The sequence below is a fragment of the Ascaphus truei genome, chromosome 21 (assembly GCF_040206685.1).
Source record: "Ascaphus truei isolate aAscTru1 chromosome 21, aAscTru1.hap1, whole genome shotgun sequence".
Classification (NCBI taxonomy): domain Eukaryota; kingdom Metazoa; phylum Chordata; class Amphibia; order Anura; family Ascaphidae; genus Ascaphus; species Ascaphus truei.
In genome coordinates, this window is record NC_134503.1 from 24319579 (window position 1) to 24344578 (window position 25000).

The window sequence follows — 25000 nt, forward strand, 5'->3', positions numbered from 1 at the left end:
GCGCGCACACGAGGCTGGACCCACTTCAAGAAGACATGAATTCAACAGTGCGATATCTCAATAGAAACGGTGTTAACCCCATGGCTGCCATTGGCCAATAAACAAGGGAGATATGAGGGGGGGGGGGGAGGGGGGGGGGCGCGGCAACAGGAGCGCGTGGCGTGGGCGGAAATATTCGCAGCAGCCATCTATAATGATACTTGTATACATCAACCTTTCTTCCTAGAATAAGGCTGTTACTGTACAGCTCCTCAGCGCATGTTCTGGGTGTGAACAAGGACAGAGATCACTAAACACGCACATACGTGTATTCTACGAGCAGCACTCCCCTCTGCACGCAGCGCCTGCTGATCCGAGCACGGGGTACATCACTGAGGGGGAAATACGATTGTCTTCTCTTCTTTTTTTTTTCCTCTTCTCCAACAGTATTCAAATGTTCCTTTCATTAAGCTTGTTTAATTAGATTCCAGCTGCTAATTTGCAAGTCGATACCAGAGGGTGCAGGACAGGCTGCCTTTGAATGGCGTCCCTGTGATGTGCTACCCGCGCACACACCATGCCACCCTTCACTAGCCCTAGCGAGCTTTTCTGACAATTAGTGCCGGAGAAACCGTATTGATCTTGACAGGGAAAATATTAATCTTCTCCCCGTTTTAATGAACCATAATCTTCAAGGGGGTTTATTCTCTCGCTCGCTGTGGCAATGTGCGACAATGGGTTTCCACGACCACATCCTGCATAACAAGTAAATGCAAATAAGGCCCCCCTCTGTCTGGGAAGTTACCCCCCTTTGCCCTTCGTATGGAAGTTGCACAGGTTATTTTTACCCTCTGTTCAGCAATCTTACGGAGCACCAGAATACATTATATTCATATATATTGCTTGGTATGTATCAAAATACACACTACGCACAAATCACATTTATTAGACTTTTATTAGTCTCAATCAATTTTCGGCGGCTGTCAGCTAAACCCGGCTTAATTACGCTAGCGCTAATTAATATTCCAGCCACTGCGGACATGTGACAGTAATTTTTTGGGTGCAGGCTACAAGGTATATCACAGAGAGATGGCCTGTCAGCTTCAGTCTTTGGGCTGCTAGGTGGTACGTCAATGCAAGAGATACATAAATACATGGATTCTGCATCTAAACAAAGCCGATGCCATGACTACATGTACTTTGCCATTAGCCACCTTCCAGCGCTGGAAGATACCTTAGAACCTATTGCATAGCCCAATGGGTCTTATGGCAGAAGACTCCTTAGTAAATATAGCCCTTTATATTTAGGGGGTAACAATTGTTACATCGCTCACAAAGAGACACTGCGCAGTTCTGACACGACTAGTATTAAACACCCAGCCCTTTGGCAATACAATTGTAGGACTGTATAATGATGCTGAGCATCTCTTCACACTTTAAGACAACACAACGTACTTCGAACACAGACACTTATTTGTGCGTACGGCTCCCTCACAGTTACACATACACCATAGGAAATCTGACCCCCACAATAGTATTTCCCTACTGCTGTGTTTATGGGATACAGACCATCAGGACTGCATGTACTTTTGGAAGCGCTCAGAAGGCTTAAGGCTTTCAGACACGAGGGGTCATACTCAGTATAGCTCTATGGCATATATGACAGCATTGAAACAAAGGCGTGTCAAGTGACAGCACATGACAATCTCACTTTTCTAGGCTTTAGTAGGATCCCAACTGATCCTTGTATGTTTCCTCTGCCAGAGCCCCAGTAACCACTCCATAACAATATCAATGTAAAACAAACTATTTAAGCAAAAGGCTGGTTTCAAGCACAGCTCTATTGTGTTGTACAAATATCCCTGGACTTGCACCAACAATTCAATTGTATCTGCCCAGATTTCTTAAACAAAGCTAGCGTCAAACGTCATGCACCAGATCTGCCTCTCTCCCGGTTTCTCCAGCTCAGACATTATCTCATGTCTATCTCTAGGAAGTTAGATTTCCCGGAGCTATCAAACTTCGAGCCATTATGCAAAAGAGAAAGATACCAAAAAGGTTTCATTACTATGATATATGTGGGACTAGAATCAGCAGGGAGCACCCCAGACCACGGATACGTGACCAAATGGGCTAGGGACCTAGAGATATAGACTGGGAAGACATTTGGGACAATGCGGCCAAATCTTCTATATGCACGACTACAAAAGAAAACATTCATAACATTCTTTATCGGTGGTATCTCACGCTGGCGAGACTGAGGCAGATTTTCCCCGAGGCTGCAGATCTCTGTTGGAGAGCGTGTGGGCAGGTCGGAGATATGGCCCACAGTTGGTGGAAATGTCCAGCAGTTCAAAAATATTGGAAAGTAGTTCAGGGGATCATCATTGAGACAAGAGGTCATGAGATCCCACTAGATCATCTGACGTATGTTCTGGCCAAACCAGTTGAGGAGGCGAGCCACACGGTCCAACAATTAATATCACATCTTCTCACCGCCGCTAGATGCGATATAGCAGTTGCCTGGAAAAGCTTATAACCCCCCCACTGAAGAGCAAGGGTAATATATATAATTAACGAGGCTATGGTAATGGAACCGCTAACTGGATTTTTTGAAACACTCAATGGACAAGTTTAATCAAATATGGGAACCATGGCTGAATACCCAGAACTAGATTCAACGATGACGAAGGCCGGGGTAAGGGCCCAAATGGCTACTTATATAAATATTATATAAAGGCTTAGAGTTAGTGGTTGGTTCCCCCCTCCATCCCCTCCCCCTCAATATTATTTTAACATGTATAAAATATTCTGTCTAAACTCAAATTTGGGTCTACATTTTGTCTATAAGGGCTATCATGTTACCAATATGTAAGAACTATATATGTATCCGTGCGTTAAAAAAACCTAATAAAGACCAGTTGTACAAATAAAAATAAACCTAGCGTGTTCCCCCGTCTCTCTTCCTCTCCCCCCCCCCCACCAACCCCCCGATGCAAAGTTCACCTGGGAGGAATTACGCTATCGGTCTGTATTGACTGGGAGCAGTGTGTGTGTGTGTGTGTGTGTGTGTGTGTGTGTGTGTGTGTGTGTGTGTGTGTGTGTGTGTGTGTGTGTGTGTGTGTGTGTGTGTGTGTGTGTGTGTGTGTGTGTGTGTGTGTCAGGTTGTCTTCATGATGGGACATCAGCAAGCAGTAACAATTGCTCACAAGACTGCTAATGTATGCGGTCAATAGAAGCCAGGGCCGGCTGGATGCTGGTACGGGGGTCATTTCTAAATCTCTTGGTGAGGCTTTGCAGGCTCCGCTGCCTATTTCACAAGACAGACCCACTGCGGAAGTGTCCAATCTCCAGCTCACAACCCGAAGCAATACATTTCCTGGGATTAATCAGATAATGCAACTTCCCCCCCCCCCCAATATTATTACTCATCGAAGATGCAGGAAATGTCACAACTCTGGTTCAGAACAGCCCCATGGTGATCAGGTTATCCTAATGTGCTTAACGTCAGAGCTTTGCAATGGGCAGAGAAATGTTGGTGCAGTGAGAGAATATTGACGGCTCAGAACGGAAGGAAGAGGCGAAAGGGCCGAGAATGTGTGAGGTGCATAGAAAACAAACCCTCGTGGGAGCACGTACCTCCATGTCTGGCTTATAGCGATCCTCAAACACAGCCATTGCTGCCAGGGACCCGGAGCCTGCAAAGTAATTGACAACAGTTATTGTTTTGATTTGTCACGTTTGCTGCCTGGTCATTTCCCACAAACAAATGCCAGCACCGGAAAACGGCAAGAGAATGTCGCTCCTTTGTGTTAGGGCGCTCTTATAGTGCCGGTGACAGCGGCGTCGCGTCAAAACACATGTATTGACGCCGTCGCGTGCGCCTATAGTAGGAGCAATGGCTTGGTTGCGATCGCTGGAAGTCACTTCAATTTGATTTTTCCAGCAACCGCAGCGTGACGTCAGCACTATAAGCGCGGCCTTATGCTTTGCCTTAAAGCAGGGGTGCGCAAACGGGGGGCACACGAGATTCTCTGCTGGGAGGGGGGTGCGGCGGTTACAGTGGCCCCACGCACTTCCCGATTAAAAGTCCGGGGGAGCGGCAAAGGCCTCTGTAACTTCACTTACCTTGGCTCAGACGGCTTCTGGCAACAAACGATAAACGTGTTGCCATGGCAACGTGACGTCAGACCGCCGGAGCCAAGGTAAGGAAGGGGGGATGGAGGGCGGGGGGGAGGGGAAGGGCGGGGGGGATGGAGGGCCGGGGGGGATGGAGGGCCGGGGGGGATGGAGGGCCGGGGGGGATGGAGGGCCGGGGGGGGGGGAGCAGGGGAAAAAGATTGTGCAACCCTGCCTTAAAGTACAATAAACTTAGTCTGAAAATGAACTTTCTGTGGCATATGGACAAGTAGTTATACCACACAGTGTCTTTTCCTTGCAGCAAATAGAAAAGGGAGTATGTCGGAAACGTTCTAGACCAGGGGTGCCCAACTCCAGTCCTCAAGGGCCACCAACAGGTAAGGTTGAGGATATCCCTGCTTCAGCACAGGTGGCTCAATCAGTGGTTCAGTCAAAGACTGGGCTACTGATTGAGCCGCCTGAGCTGAAGCAGGGATATACCCAATACCTGGCCTGTTGGTAGGTCCTTGACGACTGGAGTTGGCTGAACTTGATCTAGACCTTTTGTGACACTACCCCCACTGCCATTAATACCCCCACTGCCATTAATACCCCCACTGCCATTAATACCCCCACTGCCATTAATACCCCCACTGCCATTAATACCCCCACTGCCATTAATACCCCCACTGCCATTAATACCCCCACTGCCATTAATACCCCCACTGCCATTAATACCCCCACTGCCATTAATACCCCCACTGCCATTAAAACCCAACAGTGATAACCTGCTGCATTTAACCCCACCAATGCCAGAAGGAAATGCACCAAGCGCTCAAATAGTGCCTGTAGTATATTCACACTGCTGACTAGTTTTATTCATGGAAATGGTATTACTCATTGGTATGAATCTCCTTTCCACAATATATACTGTATCTATATCCTGGGTCACACTGCTGGAGAAACCGCACGCACGCCGCCTGCCCATCACGCCAGTATCCGCACCCACCGATGCAAAACAAACACCAGGTTTGACACAAACAAAAAAGGCAGTTTCAGCTCCATCAGAAATGTCCGTCTTGTTAATGCTCTGGGAGGAAGAAAACCGCCCTGGACACCCCTGGCAATACGCCGGGAATGCAGCTGCATTGGCGAGCAAAAAACTTGCGGCTAATTTTTTATTCCAATTAAAAGATCCTGTTGGCGTTTATTTCTTTTTAACGCGCTTTGCATGGCACTATCTATTTAGCTGGGTCACAGGGAGAGCTATATTTTCCATTTAAAATGATTTGTGTGCATCGCTTGACCACCTCAATGGTTTAACGCGGGGATAGAGAAGGCGATTAAACAGTTTCAAATGAGGAGTCCTGCTGATTCCATCAAGTCTGCCGAATGGATAATGGAAGAGCGCGCGCTCGCCACTGACAGCGTGGTGAGGAAATACAGACTAGCCTGGTCTCCACCATTTAAGGAGGTCCAATTATAGATCACATTTAAAGGGTAGAGACTGCGGAATTTGCAAGCACAAATCAACGGCTCGGTAATCCCGAGGAATGACGGATGCGGCTGTTACAGGATATCGCTGCGGTTTACAAGCCGGCCGTTTGCAGAGGATCGCACGTCACCGCTAAATGCCGAGGGGTTAACGCTGTACGTTTACGGGCGGCCGCTGTTCCGGGAGGCAGAGGCAATAAGAGTCCATTATGGGTGCGTTCTTCTGCACGCCAACAATGGAAGTCGGGGTGGCGGATTTCAGTGCTCGCATGGCGGAATTTATTCGTCCAAACGGATATAAAGAGAAATATAGACGAATAACGCAGGCTGCTCATGTATCATTCGGTATGTTATTTGCTATATAACGGCCCTGGAACAATGTTCTGCTGTGCACGGGTGCCTAATGCATTGCCCTGCTGGGACTGTAACAAAAGGGGCAGAGCGGATCTTTACCAGGGACCAGTTAAACAGATCATATATTCCCAGTGTGAATGAAGCTACACAGCAAACATTGTGCAGCCGTACAGAGCGAAAGACAAAAAGGCTCCAGTGCTACATCCAACCTCACATATTATATAGTTACATACTTATCTGTTTATCTTCTTATTAGCAAGGGTCATTTATGAGAAGATAAACAGACAAGTTTGTAACTATATTATATTTCAGGTTGGTTGTAGCATTAGGCCTTATTCTCTTGTTTGATACGAGGTCACAAGCCTAGTCGCACTCTTTTTGCCAATATATATGATGTGGTGGATTTGGGTTCTGAGCTTACAGGGGCTTTATGTACCTTATAGAGTGGTAACAATCGGGGGAAGTGTGGGGAAGTATGAATGTATTGGGGATCGCAGTGGGGTATCACTACTGTACGGTCCCCTTGATAAGACCGGGAAAGGCACGGACAGTAACAACTATGGGAGTGGGATTAATCCAGGTATGTGAGGGACTGTATCACAAGTGAATGTACTCCGACATGAGTGTGCTTTATATAAATGGGCCACTTCACTTGACTGGCCCCTTTGCAGAGAAATAAACGCTATTTCCCTGTCCTGGATGTAACTCCCTCTGCCGACACACTCGCATATTCTCTGTGTTCTGAACCGGTTTCTCCTGGGCAAAGCATGTGATACTCAGCACTGCTTGAACTGCCAGTAACACACAATAGCATCTCCCCCCACTCAGCATCACGTGGCGTCTGATTACACCAGGAATGGTTTGCCACAAATGCATTGCATGAAAAGGAAGCCTGTCACCCGGTGATCAGTAACCCCGCTGGTTAAAGGGCAGTTCAACCTAACAGGCCCCAATACACAGGCTTAGCAACAACTTGTGTCATTGTTTGCCTCAGAAAGATCCATTGACCCGTATAACGGCCTTAGTTCTGTCTGACCGCTTCAATCACTTTGCAAGCCAGGTAAGCGAACAATTGACCCGCGACTGAGGACTGATCACCCAAGGACACTAACCAGTGTAAAAAACTTCCCAAGCTCGTGTTTGCCATGGACATGTTAAAAGGTTAAAACATGTTACACATACTTCTCCAGGCCCACATTCCTTTCATTAACCGGGTAACCTGCTCCCTTCCGCCCCCCAGAGACGTGTAGCTGTCCTATGTTTAGTAAATCTAAGGCTGGGGCCATAGAGGGGGTAGCAGGGCTGAGGCGCGCTGAGGCTCGCCTGCTGAAATCTGCGCGATTTCATGCCCATGCAGGCGAGCCAGCGGGCGCGATCGGGAGGCGGGGCAGTGACGTCGCTGGGCCAATCGCCCGCGACGAACCGACGTAAAGGCGCCGTGACGTTGATGCTGCTTTGCGCTGATTGGATGTTTTCAGCCGACAGCGCTCTGAAAACAGTTTGGCTGTCGGCTGAAAAATCCAGCGCCTCAGCACGCCTGCGGACGCTCGCGTGAGCCCCCTCTAAAGACATCCTCATGGAGGATGCAGGGGCTCAGCGCGGACGTGCCTTCTAATGGACTCAGCCTAAGGGGGTTCGAGAGATTTAAGGGAAGATCTATACATTTGGGATATTAAAGATGCGTTTTGAATCGCTGCAGTAACACCCACCACTCCATGTAACATGGGCAAGTCGCTGACTCTCTGCTTCAAGCACCAGATTGTGAGCTCTTTGGCACAGGCATAAATTGGACTTCTCATAACAAAACCGCTCTGTACAACGGTCCCAAAAACAACAAGAAATCAAAGCACCGCATTCTTTTTATCTAGAAAGCGAATAACTGGCATTTCCTAAGCTCGCCGTGTTCTCAGGGAAGAGATTTGTATCCGATTACAAGCAAACCGAAGCAGCACTTTCCCCGGACAAGGACAGAATCCCAGCAGAAAGCTGGGCAAAGCGCTTTGGTAAAAGGGAAGAGCCCTGCAGCATGAATCAGGTGGGGAGTCGCTATACTCGTATGGGATACGGCTTACACTATGGTCCCCTCAGTGCGAGTTCCAGTCCGGCCCCCCTCTCTCTGAGGATTCCCCCCACCCAGTAGTCTCAGCTATCCAACCAAGTATGCACCCTCATCCCACCGAGTTTTCACACAGGGTATGTCCTGCCAGAGTATTCCCACCCCCCCCCCCAGCCAACTAAGTATTCCCACCCAGTATGCCCCCATCCCACCAAGTATTCACCTCCCAATCCCACCAATTATTAAACCTCATCACGGCAGGTATTCCCAGCCATAACAGAGTATGCACCCCCATCGGCACCAGTATTCCCACCCATACACCTTCCCTTTCCATCCTACTGTGTGTAACCGACGTGTTCTTCAGTAGGGAACCATTTTGCGGCTAGCCCCCATATCGGGGTTCTCTGCAAACCGGCTATGATCAGCACGGACACTTCAAACAGACCCGTAAAGGGGTGAATGTCATCTACTTTAAGCACCTTCTCAATGGAATCCCCTCACTCCTAAAGTGACCAATTTACCAATGACTAAGACACTAAACCAACCAGTATCATTACGACACGGTGGTCCTGGGGGGGCTGCATCTATTGCAGTGTGAATCCCACTCACAGAGTTCATCCCCACACTCTCCTACGAGGCAGATCTAAGCTACTGCTAAGAGGAGGCCCATTTCTTAGTAACCAGGACGGATGTTGCCCTACTGCAGGCTGCACATGGAGTGGAAACAGGAACTTTGAACCGTCTCATCTGTCAGTGTCTGATCTCCCCGACAAGGCGCTTATTCACATGCTCTCATTGCTATTCAATTTGCTGCTGGTTCCCCATCGGAAGTCCCCATCGATTGCACAAGTCCCCATTGCCTGGGCTCATTTTTCACTCCTGTTCCCGGCTGCAAGGCCGGGTATCCCGGAGCTCCTGCCCCGGCGCTGCCAATGCGGGAAGAGCTCATTTATGAATATGAAACAGAGGCAGCAGCGTCCGGGGAGCTGCTTCAGCCACTGGAGACGCGTGGAACACATCTTACGGAGCAGCACACTTCCAGTGGCTCTAATTGTATGCATGCATTTCATTAGAAGCCCTGGCCGGCAGCTCACAGACACGCAGAGCAATCGCACAATCCTGCACCGTCTGCTGAAATCCACATTTCTCCTTTGTCAGCACAAACAGTTTAATTTGATGCTTTCACTCCTGAGTAAGCACGGAGTATGCTTTAAACCCCTTGCGAGAAATAAGAAAGCGTTCCATTCATCAGCAAATGGACTTCTGTGTCAGTTATTATTTCATAATAACACACAAAACTGTTTTAGCAAACTCGCTCTTGTCCCCATTTGTTCTGGGGGAGCCTCGGTGTAACACCGTCTCCTCCTGAAATATAGCCAGCCAAATGATCAATTATTTACAGCGTGTGTAAGGACTTAAAGGAGCAGTTAGTGTTTGGCACCAATCCCCTATATAAACAGGCAGCAACGCTCACTACCAATATACACACACCATACTTCAAAAATGTATTAAGCAGCTTTATAATTCACAACCACAGCAGACCCGGCAAGGATCTGTTACATCCTTCCTCTGACAGAGTTTGGGTTATATGCTCCAGAATACACTTTCAGAAGGGGAACGGACATTTCCACTACAAAATGATTTGCACCTTACATGGAAGGTAAAAAAAACCCCGCAAAGAATCACTCGCTTCTTGTAACGGGGTCATTCGACGACACTGCGTTTCAAGCACCAAATATTAGATGGTGAGCTCTTTGGCTCAGGCCTATATTGTGCTTCTCGCAACAAAACAGCTTTATACAACAAAGTATTGTCCAAAAACAACAAGAAACCAGCAGTGCGTTCTTTTTATCTAGAAACCGCATCATTTCCTTATTACAAAGAGAAACCCCGGTGTACTAATTACTAACACAAGAGATTTGGGTCAGATTTCATGCAAACTGAATCCGAGCTTTCCCCGTCCATCCACTTCATTAAACTTGGTGAGAAAGCCACCCCCGGAATATAGAACTACAGAAACAAATAGCCACGTATATTAACCGTACAATGAGCATTACCCCAAGCCTGGATATTAAGGGCGCAGGATCGGATAAATGTGAGCCTGGGAAACAGAATTCTCTATTTCTTGCAGTTGCACAGGAGATTCTCATCTATTGCTCACCAATGGAGCAGCAGCGCCCCCGTCCTGGTCAGACGAGGATATGAGCAGCCGGGCTCAGTAATGTATATATGGACTAGTCGTGTGATATGGCGCTCTACATCATATACAATAACATATTAAACACACAAAGGATTAAGTGATAATAGGGATAACCCAGACAGAGTGTGGGATATATCTAGAAGGGAAATAGCAGCCCAGAGAACTTTGGAAGTTCTTCTCAAAACGTGAAGGTCATGTAATACGCAGAAAAAAATGTTCTCCTTGGCGCAATGTTCAGGAAATGGAGTTGTAGATAAATATCCAAATAACAGTGCCAAATGTAGTTAAAATGGTGCGTATTTGGCTCAGATTTCTTTAGAAGTCACGTGGTTTTGTAGAGTGACAAAAGACCGAAAAGATTAATGCTACATCCAATGTGACAAAATATAGAATAAATAGTATATAGTTAAATACTTCAATAATAATATTCTCATGAGTAAGGGTCATTTAGTTAAACCCTTTGGCCAAAGCGTTATAAGCCTGCAAGCCGCGTCAAGGCATAACCAAATTTGCAGGTCCTAACACTAAGCGGTTCTGCAGAGTGAGCAGAAGAGAGAACCATATGCAGTCCACAGAATCCCTACAAGATCACAGATGCCCACTTACACAAAGGGGTATTAGGAAGATCTTTAGCCAACAGGAAAAGTTCCCCTCTCAGAGGCTTTAACTTGCGCGCTCCTGGTGTTGGGATATATGGCTCCCTTAAAAAAGGAGAAATGTATGTAGTGTAATACAATTAACATTTAACATGCACGCAAGACCTAGAATATCACTCGCAGGATTCAGCCTTTTGGGGCATTTAAAAACGTCTTGCCCACAACATGAGATGTGGAATCCTGGCGTCCTACAGTTGGGGCTAGCATCCCTCTCCTCGCGGCCGCGTCTCAAGCCCTATCCCCCGGACATCACTAACTCCGCCTCTTGCGTCTGATGTTGCATCCTTAGAGTCCACCCAACGCATTTCGTAACTGAACCTGGTCACTTCCTCAGGGGTACTGGCAACTCTTGCTTAGTCAGGCTTTTAATGGTCTAAAATCTGTTAACCCTTTTTATGTCCAGACGGTGTTCTGTCTATCAGACAAGTGTGTATGATGTACACAGGATAACTGAATAAAATGCCCTCGCTTCTCACATTGGGCTTAAAAATACATTCAAACAATAAATGTTAAACACTAACTGACCAATGCAATTTCAGAATATGTAGCTATGTGGAAATCTGGATACGTATGTGACAGACCTCGATATTAGAATTAACTAATTAATTTCTTTCAAATCTAAGGCTGTCACACATTTTAATCTGGTCTGTAACTGTTTCATACGCCCATAATATATATTATCTCTAACTGTGCATGCAATGTCTTGTATATAATGTATACCCTGCTCATTTATGTAACTGTATTTGTAACCATGTATTTGTCTTAACTCTGTGCCCAGGACATACTTAACTAATTCAGATCATGTGCGTCTCGCTGTCACACAGCACAGCTGATTAATTGATATTTACTTAAACAGAACTCCTATTTATCTCCCAAGAAAGAAACCGGATCAAACTGTTTAAACCCCCAGGGGCCTGTGTTTTAAGGTGATGGAGCAGTACCTTTCTCTCCTGGATAGCTGATTTAACCTATATCCTCGCCTCCAATTGGGTTTGAGACAATCTACTGTATTCTCTGCAAAGAAGCCTTTGGGGTCCTGTCCATGTTTAATATTAAAGTGAAGAGAGACATTGAGTAGTTACACCTCTTAATATTATAGACATGATCCACTAGATACCTTCTTAAGGGTCTGCCTGTCCTGCCCACATACTGTACGTGACACGGGCATTCTAACAGATACACTATGTAACTACTTTTACAAGTCAAAAGTTTCCATTGTGTATTCTTTGTTGGTTACATTCGATCTAAAAATGTTACATCAAAGCAGCATCCAAGCTGCGTGTGTCCCCCCCCCTTAATATGTGCCTCAATACAATACACACACTAAGTAATTAGCTAAATTGCCGATCGATCGGCAAAGATTAGGCTCAGGGTTCACAAAATGGCTGTCAGCAGAAGAGGACCAAAGATGGAAAGTTCTGTGGGGAAGATCATGTGACCAGGCAGTCACTAGATACAATTGAGCTCTGCACTGATAGAGGGCAGGACTCAAAAAGGGGCGTGCCAGAGCCTGTTTCAGAAGAGGAAGGGGATGCGACTTTGTAAATGGTTGCTATAGAAAAAAAAAATGCTTGTTACATTATAATACATTAAAAATGTCAGAGTTGGTCAAACAAATGCTACAAGTATTTTCTCATAGTACAAAACAGATTTAAAAAAAAGAAACATAGTAGGATATTGCCTGGTCTGCAGCGTTAAGATTGCTAAGCCATATCCTATCTTTATCCTTCATTATACTGATAGGACAACAAGAAACCGGAGACATTTTAAGGTTTCTAACTCTTTCGAATACTGAGCTTTTTTGGCTGACATTTTTTAACAGTGTCCCTGTGTAAAAATACCCCAGTATTAGCTAATGATGTGTTTAACCTTTGGGGCCATATTGTTGTAGTGTTACAAATGCGATAAATTCAGAAGCTACTATTGTTTTGGTCTTCTCTCTTTCTAACTAATTAGTGAATCCCCCTCTGCATTTGCTGGCTATGTTAATAGCTTTCTCTAGGTGTCTTCTTGGATCGTTCCTAAGAATTCTTGTTTCCAATCTTCAGCTTGTTCATCAAATATATATTTTTTGAGAACAATTTCTCCTTCATCGTAGCAGCTGACCCCAAGGTATATTTCTTATCCATCTCGGCTCATGATGGCTCGAGGCCAATAAGTAATTGTTCCCATCCACTGGTTTATAAAATGTCTTCGTCTGAATGTCACCATTTTCAATCAACAATATCAGGTCTAAAATGTGTGAGACTATTGTCTCTTAAATGTAAAATGTAGATTCATAGAGGGAGTTGTGTTCCCATATTCCCATAAAGAGGTTAGCGTAACTTGCTGCAAACCTGGCCCACATGTCTGAAGGAAATATTGACCGTTGAAGCAGCAATAATTACCGGTCAAGACAAAACCTAATTCCATCCAGAATTAAGTTTTTTACGGGCGCATCAAAACTTGCGTCCTGTTCTAGAACTCTTTCTGTTGCTTTCATTCCCAGTTTATGATCGATTACCGTGTAAAGAGGTCACGTCACACGGGACCCACATGTACTGTTCTTTGCACTCTGTATTCTGCACTGTATTTACGTTTTGTCTCAGATACGAAGGGAGTTCTCTCACATTCTTGAAGAAAGAAATCTAGGTATTGCGAAAAACTGAAAGTTAAGGATTTGATCCCAGGGATAATGGGGTCATCCTGGGGGGCACTGAAGATTTGTATATATTTTTGGGATGAAATGGAAGGTTGGAATATGCGGTTGATCTATGTCTAGAAATTCCAATTCTCTCTCGTTAAATACTCCACCTTTGAATCCCTTCTGCAATACATTTTTTAATTCATTTTTACATTTTTCTGCAGGATTATGGTCTAAACGTTGGTCTTTTCATCACCCAATATCCTTTGTGATTCAGCCTTACAGTTGGCCGTATCCATCCCGATTCCCGCATTTTTAATCGGACGATTTTATTACTATGCCCTTATTATTTACCAATTTTTGAACAGTTTCCTTTTCTGCACTATTCAGATTATGATTTTTAGTTTTAAAATCACCAGCAGCTTTTCTAGATCTTCAATCCCCACCTCTGTGAAAGTGTCCATGAAATTCCCTTTCACAGCCCTTGGGTAAAAGGTTAAGCGATTGAAGTGAATAAGTGACCTTTTCTCAGTGATGATATTGCCCATGTGACTGCCCTACTCGCAGCCTCCTTAAGGAAATATTTAGTGCACGTCTATGTATAGGTTAATTATATCCCACCACAAGTGGGGGGGGGGGGGGGGCAAAAGATGACCCTTTTTCTATTTCTGCAAGAAGAAAAGTACTTATGTCAAAGATGTTTTTCTGTTACGTTCCTCCCCTGCTCTGGTCTCTCCTCCGCTCTTTCCTCTGAATCTTCCATACGTTTTCTTCTGACTATTGGATGGTCTATCCCCATTTCTCTCTTCTATCAGATCTTTTTCTCTCTTAAAAATAAAAGGTGATCTTGTGTGTTGTGGTCTTGCTTCATGTGTATAAGGTCTATGTGATTGCCAAGGTCAAGGGTCTCAAACTCGGTCCTCAAGGGCCACCTTTCATGGATATCCCTGCTTCAGCACCAGTGACTCAGTGAGCTACCGGAGCTGAAGCAGGGATATCCATGATAGCTGGCCTGTTGGTGGCTCGAGTTTGAGACTCCTGGCCTAGGTTGTCTCTTCATATTGTCTTCCATGTGGGTACCTAGTCTCTCTATGGTTTACATGGCTCCTGTCTTTTCCTATATCATAGTACCCATCATATCCGTCGCTCTCATTGTTATGGGGGTCCTGATAGAAGAGCCAACGATCAGACAGCTGGAAATGGGTTTGTTGATCCCTATTGATCCCCTTCCATTGTTCCTGGCTCCTAGTTGCTCTATCGGTATATTGAAGAATAAAGATAGTATATGGCTTAATAAATCTTAAAGGATACATTACCTGCTCAAAATTTATTGGATGCAGTTATAGCCAGAAATGTAAAATTTTTAGATCGAATGTAACCAACAAAGAATACACAAAAGTTTCCATGATGACTTGTAAAGTAGTTACATAGTATATCTGGTAGAATGCCCGTGTGGCGTTCAGTATTTGGGCAGGACGGGCAGAACCTTAAGGAGACGACTAGTGGAACATGTCTATAATAACTAAACTTGACCACTCAGTGTCTCTAATCAGGATAATATTAAAACATGGACAGGACCCCAAAGGCTCCTTTGCGAGAATAGATTGTCCTAAATCCAATTGGAGAAGCAGAAATAGGTTAAATCAGCAATACAGGAGAGAAAGGTACTGATCTATCGCCTTAAAAACACGGACCCCTGGGGGTTTAAACAGAGTTTGATCCGGTTTCTTTCTTTGGTGATAAAAAGGAGTTCTTTAACGCTAAGTATAAACTAATTAATCAGCTGTGCTGTGTGACAGCGAGACACATGATCTGAATTAGTTAATTCTAGTATCGAGGTCTGTCACATACGTATCCAGATTTCCACATAGCTACATATTCTGAAATTGCATTGGTCAGTTTAGTGAAAGAAAGACAAATAAGGTAGCGCTAACTTTCTAAGTGTGCAAATCAATTCCAAATGGATATGAATGACCCGTTATTCCTAATTGGGAATAGAGGCTGGCTGCCTGTGATATAACTCTGAACCCAAATCAGAGACAACTGATAGAGAAAATATATCTGTGACGCCCCATACATACACAAATGGTAATAAAAAGGATATATACAACCCGTAATGGTAGCTTCGTCGGGTCCAAAGGTAGGCTGCACACGATAGCAGTATCACATGAAAAAAATATAAGGAAATCACATAGCATAATACTGCAGAATAAATATTCACAGCATATAGACTAACATGACAAACCAACAAATAACAAATGACATGGGCTGAGAAACACTGGGTGACTGATATACAAATGAGCACATTTAATGTTAGACACAGAATATGAATAAAAAAAACAAATAAAATACATAACATGTGTTAAAATAGAATAAGTCCCACTGGAAATCTCCTGCTGTGGCTAAAATGACCACTTACCGGAAGTAAGATGGTCACAGGCAATGGATAATTAGAGAGTATCCCCTCTCGTCTTGGTCAGATCAGCTCCGCTGCGCATCTCCCGGCATCAGAGGCGTGTGGGTACTCCGTAGCCGTTTCCGGATGGGACGCCCCCCTGCTCACATGGAAACGACTCTTCAGCTTAGTCTGTTGGGGCTTGGCGATCGCAGCCGCAGATTCGCCGTGCAATACCCAGAACGCTGTGCAGATGGTATCAGCAGATTGGAAACAAGACAGACGTCAGCAAAAGTCCGCAGATTGACCAGTGGGACCACCCTTCGCGTTTTGGAAGTACCAACTTCCTTCTTCAAGGGTATTGCACGGCGAATCTGCGGCTGCGATCGCCAAGCCCCAACCGACTAAGCTGAAGAGAGTTGTTTCCATGTGAAACGGCTACCCACACGCCCCTGATGTCGGGAGACGCGCAGCGGAGCTGATCTGACCAAGACGAGAGGGGATACTCTCTATTTATCCATTGCCTGTGACCATCTAACATCCGGTAAGTGGTCATTTCAGCCACAGCAGGAGATTTCCAGTGGGACTTATTCTATTTTAACACATGTTGTGTATTTTATTGTTTTTTTATTCATATTCTGTGTCTAACATTAAATGTGCTCATTTGTATATCAGTCACCCAGTGTTTCTCAGCCCATGTCATTTGTTATTTGTTGGTTTGTCATGTTAGTCTATATGCTGTGAATATTTATTCTGCAGTATTATGCTATGTGATTACCGTATATTTTTTTCATGTGATACTGCTATCGTGTGGAGCCTACCATTGGACCCGACGAACCTACCATTACGGGTTGTATATATCCTTTTTATTACCATTTGTGTATGTATGGGGCGCCACAGATATAATATTTTCTCTATTGGTCGATTTAGTGTTTAACATTTATTGTTTGAATGTATTTTTAAGCCCAATGTGAGAAGCGAGGGCATTTTATTCAGTTATCCTGTGTACATCATACACACTTGTCCGATACAGAACACAGTCTGGAAAAGAAAGGGTTAACAGATTTTAGACCATTAAAAGCCTGACTAAGCAAGAGATGCCAGTACCCCTGAGGAAGTGACCAGGTTCGGTTATGAAACGAGTTGGGTAGAGCCTAAAGACATCACCGAGACGAGAGAGGTGGAGTTACACTGATATCGGGGGATAGGGCTTGAGACGCGGCCGCGAGGAGACGCCAGGATTCCACATTTCATGTTGCGGGCGAGATGTTTTTAAAGGCTCCAAAAGGCTGAATCCTGCGAGTGATATTCTAGGTCTTGAGTGCATGTTAAATGTTAATTATATTACACTACATACATTTCTCCTTTAAGGGGAGCCATATATCCCAACACCAGGAGCGCACAAGTTAAAGCCTCGGAGAAGGGAACTTTTCCTGTTGGCTAAAGATCTTCCTAATACCCCTTTGTGTAAGTGGGCATCTGTGATCTTGTAGGGATTCTGTGGACTGCATATGGTTCTCTCTTCTGCTCACTCTGCAGAACCGCTTAGTGTTAGGACCTGCAAATTTGGTTATGCCTTGACGCGGCTTGCAGGCTTATAACGCCAAAGGGTTTAACTAAATGACCCTTACTCATGAGAATATTATTGAAGTATTTAACTATATACTATTTATTCTATATTTTGTCACATTGGATGTAGCATTGGGTTTTTCAGGCTTTTGTCACTCTGCAAAACCACAACACTTCTAAAGAAATCTGAGCCAAATACGCACCATTTAACTACATTTGGGACTGTTATTTGGATATTTATCTACAACTCTACAAGGAGAACTATTTGTTCTACTTATTACATGGAGCTCTGCAGTTCTGATCACGCAGATTAACCTTTCTATGGCTCAGCATCACAGATGTTGCAGTACGTTGGCATGCGATGAAGCTTTAAACACCTCACGTCTTCCCTACATTAAAGCGGTGGCCCGTTCTAATCGCCATGTTATTACTCCCTGTAAGAGATCTCTTCTTGCCCTTCACCAATCTGGGTTTTTATTTATAGATCTATGCGGGATAAGTAAGCGTTTGGTATACTAAGTGCCCGGGGGTTTAAAATGGAGCTCTCCCCAATGCCCGGGGTAAAATCAAAAGCTAGAGATTATAAAAAATGCTTAAAAAGAAGAGGACATGCTCAGTTACAGAGATATCCCTGCTTCAGCACAGGTGGCTCAATCAAAGACTGCTCTGTTGGTGGCCCCTGAGGACTGGCGTTTGCCACCCCCATTCCGAAGGGGTTCAACTAATGCCCTGCTAGGAAGGGAAGAGACATTTGCAAGGCAGTGAGTGGGTTAACCTATACATTATGTTGTAAAAAGATCCCAGCAGGTTTAATATTAGATGATATATATTCAACGTATGCAAGATAAAGAATACACCAATAATAGAGCAGGCTGATTAAAGACTAGTCTGTAACGTGCTGCATCGGAATGGGCTGTAAAATTATTAATAATATATTATTATTGCAGCTAGTCGAAGTTTCATATGCACAGACCCCCCTCTAAAGACCTTATCAGAACTCACCGCCCGAAAATCAAAGGGAGAAAAGCAGCCACAAGACTAATTAGGGTTCCCAGCTCATTAATGACAGGACATCGTTTCGTACAGCGCGACGCGCTTCCATCACCGTACCCAGCGAGTGTGTTATACACAAATAGCCCAATTATCTTCCTACACGAGAAATATACTGAGACAGATAGTGTGTGTTTTATTACCAGGAGGCAATAACCTCTATTAACTATTATGTTAATAGTTGACAAACATTTCCATGCTTCCTATAGGGAGTTATACTTTTTGTTCCTGAATTTTGTTCCTGAATTAAACAACTAGCCATTCCTGTGTGTGTGTGATTGGGTTTTATTGTTGAAGTCCCTGGAGAAGGCCCTTTTTGTTCGCTTTACCTAAAAACAATATCAAAATAACGGATGTCAAACTCTGCACAGCGAACGATTTGAAGGTTTACTTACAAGAGAGAAACAAATAAGGGACACGCTGCCTCATTTGCATGTCATTACCCAGAATCCCTGGCTGCAGTGTGATTTTGGGGGCCTGTCAGTCATGTGAATGTGCCCATCCAGTGTTCCAAGGGAAAATCCTGGCATTCGCTGTAGCTGGGGCAGCGATGATTACATTTGTGGTGTAATTGCAACACCTAGTGGCTGAGTAACAGAATACAGCAATGATCGGACCCCCTAACATAGCGTCTCTACAGCAGCATACACATTAATAGGATCATTTACATTAAAGCGTCTTCCTTCTCCTGCTCACCCATTTGCGCATTCTGGCCCGTTCCCTTGTTGCTGTTCTACGTAACGGGGAACAGCCCTTTTTGCCTGTGAACGACTATAGGTATATTGAGCACATCCCAAATTAGTATCCCCACTGTCACCAGAACACAGAAAGCAAACATTTGCGCTAACTAAATATCGTGTGCATAAATAAGCCTCTTTCTTACTGAAACCTTAGGCCTCGGGCATGGTCAGCGCTTAGGCGCGCTGCTGCTCGGCAGTGAGCCCCTGCAGCTGCAATGAGAGAGGCTTTAGCAGGGGCTCAAGCACGCTTCCGCAAGCGCGCGGAAGCGTAGGTCTCAGAAATTTTTTAGATTTTCGCGCTCTTGGGAGCGCTGGGCCGGTCACATGAGCGGTTCGCCCAATGAGGGCGAACCAGCTCCGTGACGTCACAGGCCCCACCCCCGACACGCCCCCGGACGGCGCGCGGTCTAAGGCCAGGGAAAGCACCCGCTTTCCCTCAGCGCGCCTCCGCACGGCAGAAGTCTATGGAAGCCTTATAGTGTGTCCACATTGCAAAGAATTTATAGAACAGCCGTTTCTCTCTCTCTCCCTGCCCCCCCAGGCACCCTCAAAAAGAAGCATAGGGCAGCAACAGGTAGGGTTTGTGGATGTAAAATAGGGGGGCGCACCGTTATCGGAAGAATACGTGTCCTTGTGTTTCCCCCAGTTCCATGAACACGTTACCATACAATTTAACAGTGTGTTATATTCCCTTTAATAGAGCAAGCCTGTAACCCGCACTGGGATACCGGATGCCAAATATCTCCATGGCTGATCACGCACATGGGGGAATCATCTTTAAGGTAAAGGGGAATCTCTGGGACATAGAGGGAGAATTGGGAGTAATAGTAAATGCATGGGGTATCCTTCCAAGAAAAAGGTGACAGATTGGATCACTGGTGCCCTTTTGAGCAAAACATTTGGATTCAAACTGGTTTTTATTACAGCAAGCCAGGGGTGGCCAACTCCAGTTCAAGAGCTACCAACACGCCAGGTTTTCAGGACATCCCAGCTTCAGCACAGGTAGCTCAATCAGTGGCTCAGTCTTAGGCTAAGGCCCCGCTCCCAGAGTCAGCGCACCCGCACTGCAGACAGGCGGTGCGCTGACATACACAGACCGCGATATGCGGTCTGTAGGGAGCGGGAGCCGGAGGTGGGCGGGAGTGGGAGGCTTGACAGGGAGGGGGGGGCGTGGCTTGAGCGGAGGGACCCGCTACTCTTCCCCCCCCCACCCCTCCCTCCACGGACTCGGGCTGGAGCTGGAGCTGCTGAGGGTAAGTTTAAACACACACACACGCAGGCACTCATACATACACACACACACACACACACACACACAGGCACTCACGCACTCATACACACACACACACACACACACACACAGAGGCAGGCACTCACGCACTCAGGCACACACATACACACACAGACAGGCACTCACCTGCTTTCACTCCACACTCCTCCCCGCTCCCCGAAGCCTCTCCTCCCCATTGGCTCACAGCCACACCACGTGACGCGTCAACGCTAGGAAACATCATTCTCTTGTGTCTCCTAGCGGCTGACGCGCCACAGCGTGTAGTCAGCTGTGCCACCAGGGGGGACCGGGACCGGCTCGCAAGGATTCCCCTGCTGGTGGGGAACTCGCGACATGGCCGCCCGCGCCAATGAGCGCAGCGGGACCGAGGCCTTAGACAGCCACCTGTGCTGAAGCTGGCCACCCCTGCTGTAACCTCTCCTTTCTACGCAAGCACAGGGAAGGCACTCACCCATAGTGACGTAGGGCAGCTTGTCTGTTGATCCGTGAGGATATATGCTGTAGAGATGAGGTCCGGTACAGTCCACTCCCCCCAACACCAGGGCAGCACCAATGTAACCTTGGTACCTGCAAGAGAAGGGCGCATGGTGAGCTTATTTGCTGGTGGAAAAGATGCAGAGCAGAGGCGAAAATAACTACTGCGACGCCTACAACTCTACATACAAACAATGTTTGCGATTAAACATCTTAACCCCTTACGCTGCGCCATGCGTGCTCAGCCACCTCCTCGACACCTTTTTATAAAACGCGCTAAAAAAAACAAAGCCGCCCCATGTAATGGACTTGCGAATGTCTGACGCGTGACACTACCCCGGAGGCAGAAACCCACATCTCCCTTCCTCATCTCTTTAACACGATGCACACTCTCCCACTTGCCTTCATCCAGAGACATACAGTGGCTTCCTAAAGCGGCAGAACCTTGCTAGCAGAATTAAACTGCTCTGCAGTTACAAGCCGTATAAATATTTCATTGTTGAGCTGCTGCGTTCTTTTCTCCGGCTCACTTTGCCTTGTCAGACAAATGAACTCAATAAGAAGCTATTCTGTCTCAAACAGCGACAGCGCTCCTAAATTCTTACAAAGTGACGCTTTACAACAACTGCTGTCAACAGGACTGACACCAGAGGAACAGAAATGTTACTATTTGTCATTGCCTAGTTTCAACATCATTTAATGTTCACTGCCAGTGAACATGCTGCTGTATAGAATGATGAGGAGCATCTCTGTACACACACACACAAACTAAGCATTTTCTAGAGAACCGTCCGCGTGCTTGGGACCCCTCTGCATGTTTATGGGATAACACATTTACATGTGTGTGTGTTTGGTAAGACACGGATGATTCCTGAAGTCTGGTCTGGCTGGGGTGAGCAGGATGGCAGAAATGGAAGAAATTACATCCCTGTAGTACAGCAAAAAACAGAGATTGAATCGGTGGTATACACTGACCCCAGACTATCAGGGTAAAGGAACACATCAAATTTAGAAAAAATGAAAAACGTACTTTATTAGATCATGTTAAAAACAAAAAACAGGCAAAAAAGGGGAATGGATCTCCTCCCACGCGCATTTCACACGGGGGAAAGGATCTCCGTGTGTGAGTCACAGCCCCAAACGGTATCTTTAACTGGAGGTAAGTGTCTTCAGGACAGTCTCCCACATATGCTCGTACTTGCAGTCGGTCAGATGTGGGTATCCCGTGTGTGGGTAGATAATCCAGGATTGGGGAAGGGGAGAAGGGAGGGGTAAGGGATGCTCCCGCATCAGCAGGTATAAAGTGAATTGATAATAGTGTGTCAAGCAAAATACCGGTGCAAAAGAGGAAAAGGTATAACTAAAGCAGAAAAGAGAAAAAGTTCCTCCTTAAATGCACTCGGATAAGCCAGTGATTGATAGTAATGAGTGTATTTAAAAACCTTTTAATCATAAGAGAAGGTTAAAAAAAGATTGTATAGAGGGGCATGGTATATATAATCCAAGGCCAGCCCCTAATAGGCAAACCAACAAAATCGTCCTCGCTCGTGAGGAGATATAGGTATAACAACACCTTAATGTGGAACTGTGTCGCTCAGACAATCCCCATTACTATAATACCAGATTAGAAGGCCCATAAACCATATGGAGATCCTTTTGTCAATAATTCAATGAACCTAAAATGGTATAGGTCATTGAAGCTAAGTCTGGAGGGGTAATTATCTTACACCGAATGGACAGATAGTATATATCTGGGTGATGTCCCTAGTCCACTTAAGCGGTGTGTACAACAAATAAACAAAACATGGTGAAAACAATAACAACGCAACAAAGATGATCATCATAAAATGAATACTCAACCACCATATACATGTAGTAGTGGCATCTTTGTACGCACCTTGACCACTCGCTTCCCCTTTGCTAATTTCTACCCTCTTTATGATACCCATGACTTCAATTATAACCATCAGCGGGCAGAACTTTTTCTGCCACTACAGTTGGGGGTGGGGTTACCCACCTCCTTTTCTTCCTTCTCCTTTACCCCATACCACATACCCCAAGCCATCACAACGTGTCATAACTAGGGGTACTGGACCCCCTACAACACTCTACTGTGGCATAGCCACTTTAAGGAGAACCACCTACCTCCTTTCCTTCCTTTTTCTATTTTACCCCGTGTCCTAAACTGTCACAATGTGCTATAGTTAGGGGTACTGGACCCCCTATCACACTCTATTGGGGCAAGGATATAGCTATTGTATCTATATGATACTGCCACTTTAAGGAGAACCACTAGGATAATATGACACAACATTATTGGGGCTTCTGTTTATTTGCATCCGCAGTATCCATATGGCACACATGATACTTAAATACCTTGGGGTGCATATGGACGATGATACTGCTCTATGGTTAACTACTAGGGTTAATAATACCCCCAGATATGTGCAGGTCATGATATGATTCACTAATTAGAGCCGGCTGTGAAGCAGACAGTGCAGCAGTTCAGGCAAGCGAGCGACGAAGGGGAGACACGCCCCCAGCGGTCGCTGTGGCAACCACTAGCTACTTAAAGTGCACTTTGAGAGCGTGCACGTACCTTTGAGAAAGCGCGATCCCGCGCGAAACGTGCGTCAGGTGACTACGAGCGTGGTGACGTCACCGCACCCAAGATGGCGCCTCCGCGGCTGTAGCTGCCGCCTCGAGACCGGAACACCCCTCCCCTGGTATCCTGCTGCCGTTCCCTTCCACCAACGATGGTGTAATGGCTTCTAAATGCACCCATGAGCTAAGTAGCACCTTTATTAGGACTTAAGATACTTTTCTGTCCTGATATTATATTGTGCATTGTTATGTTTGCTATGTCTCTACTCTACCATAGCTACCATTCAGGTTACCAGCATAATATATGCACTAAAGAGAGGGGGGTGTAACCAGCGGTACTGTTCACTGACCATTATCAGCCCTAGCTGTGTATATATTATATTTACCCGCTCAGAGGGAGACTCAATATGATTTATGAGTCAGGTTGTTCCTTACCCCGTGTACCTATCAGCCACTTATAACTATTAGGTCTGATTAGTGTTAATTACCGGACTCCAGAGAGGCTATTTGTGATTTTGATCTCTGCTCTAAACATCAATTAGTATATAGAGGCTATAACTGGATACGGTCCTTGAACCGTGCCTCAGGGCGTCTCCGTTAGCACACTTTGTGCTTGCCCTTTGCAGAGCTCACACACTATTCAGCTACGCATCTCACTACTACATGTATATGGTGGTTGAGTATTCATTTTATGATGATCATCTTTGTTGCGTTGTTATTGTTTTCACCATGTTTTGTTTATTTGTTGTACACACCGCTTAAGTGGACTAGGGACATCACCCAGATATATACTATCTGTCCATTCGGTGTAAGATAATTACCCCTCCAGACTTAGCTTCAATGACCTATACCATTTTAGGTTCATTGAATTATTGACAAAAGGATCTCCATATGGTTTATGGGCCTTCTAATCTGGTATTATAGTAATGGGGATTGTCTGAGCGACACAGTTCCACATTAAGGTGTTGTTATACCTATATCTCCTCACGAGCGAGGACGATTTTGTTGGTTTGCCTATTAGGGGCTGGCCTTGGATTATATATACCATGCCCCTCTATACAATCTTTTTTTAACCTTCTCTTGTGATTAAAAGGTTTTTAAATACACTCATTACTATCAATCACTGGCTTATCCGAGTGCATTCAAGGAGGAACTTTTTCTCTTTTCTGCTTTAGTTATCCCGTGTGTGCCACAAACATCCAGAATGGATCCTAGAACTATTTAACTATTCGTTTAATGATCTTTTGGACCTCCGGAGCTTCACATTAAATGAGATAATGGCAGATCTGTTATCTCCCTACAATACAGAGGAATAAGCGGAGAACTGGTGCATGATACGAGCCGGTAGAAGCTCTCCACCCGTTACTGCAACTAATGCCCGGACCAGCGACCCTGG

The 25000-nt window shown here is 45.4% G+C and overlaps 1 protein-coding gene across 1 annotated transcript in view; it reads right to left on the bottom strand.

Moving 5' to 3' along the window:
* The window catches only part of PSMB7 (proteasome 20S subunit beta 7), a 48828-nt gene that overhangs the window by 11305 nt on the left and 12523 nt on the right, over positions 1-25000 (bottom strand). The window contains exons 5-6 of the mRNA XM_075579484.1: positions 20978-21118; positions 3619-3677 (exon numbers count right to left, since the gene is read on the bottom strand). Coding sequence (XP_075435599.1) covers positions 3619-3677; positions 20978-21118 — 200 coding nt within the window. The remainder of the gene's footprint in view (positions 1-3618; positions 3678-20977; positions 21119-25000) is intronic.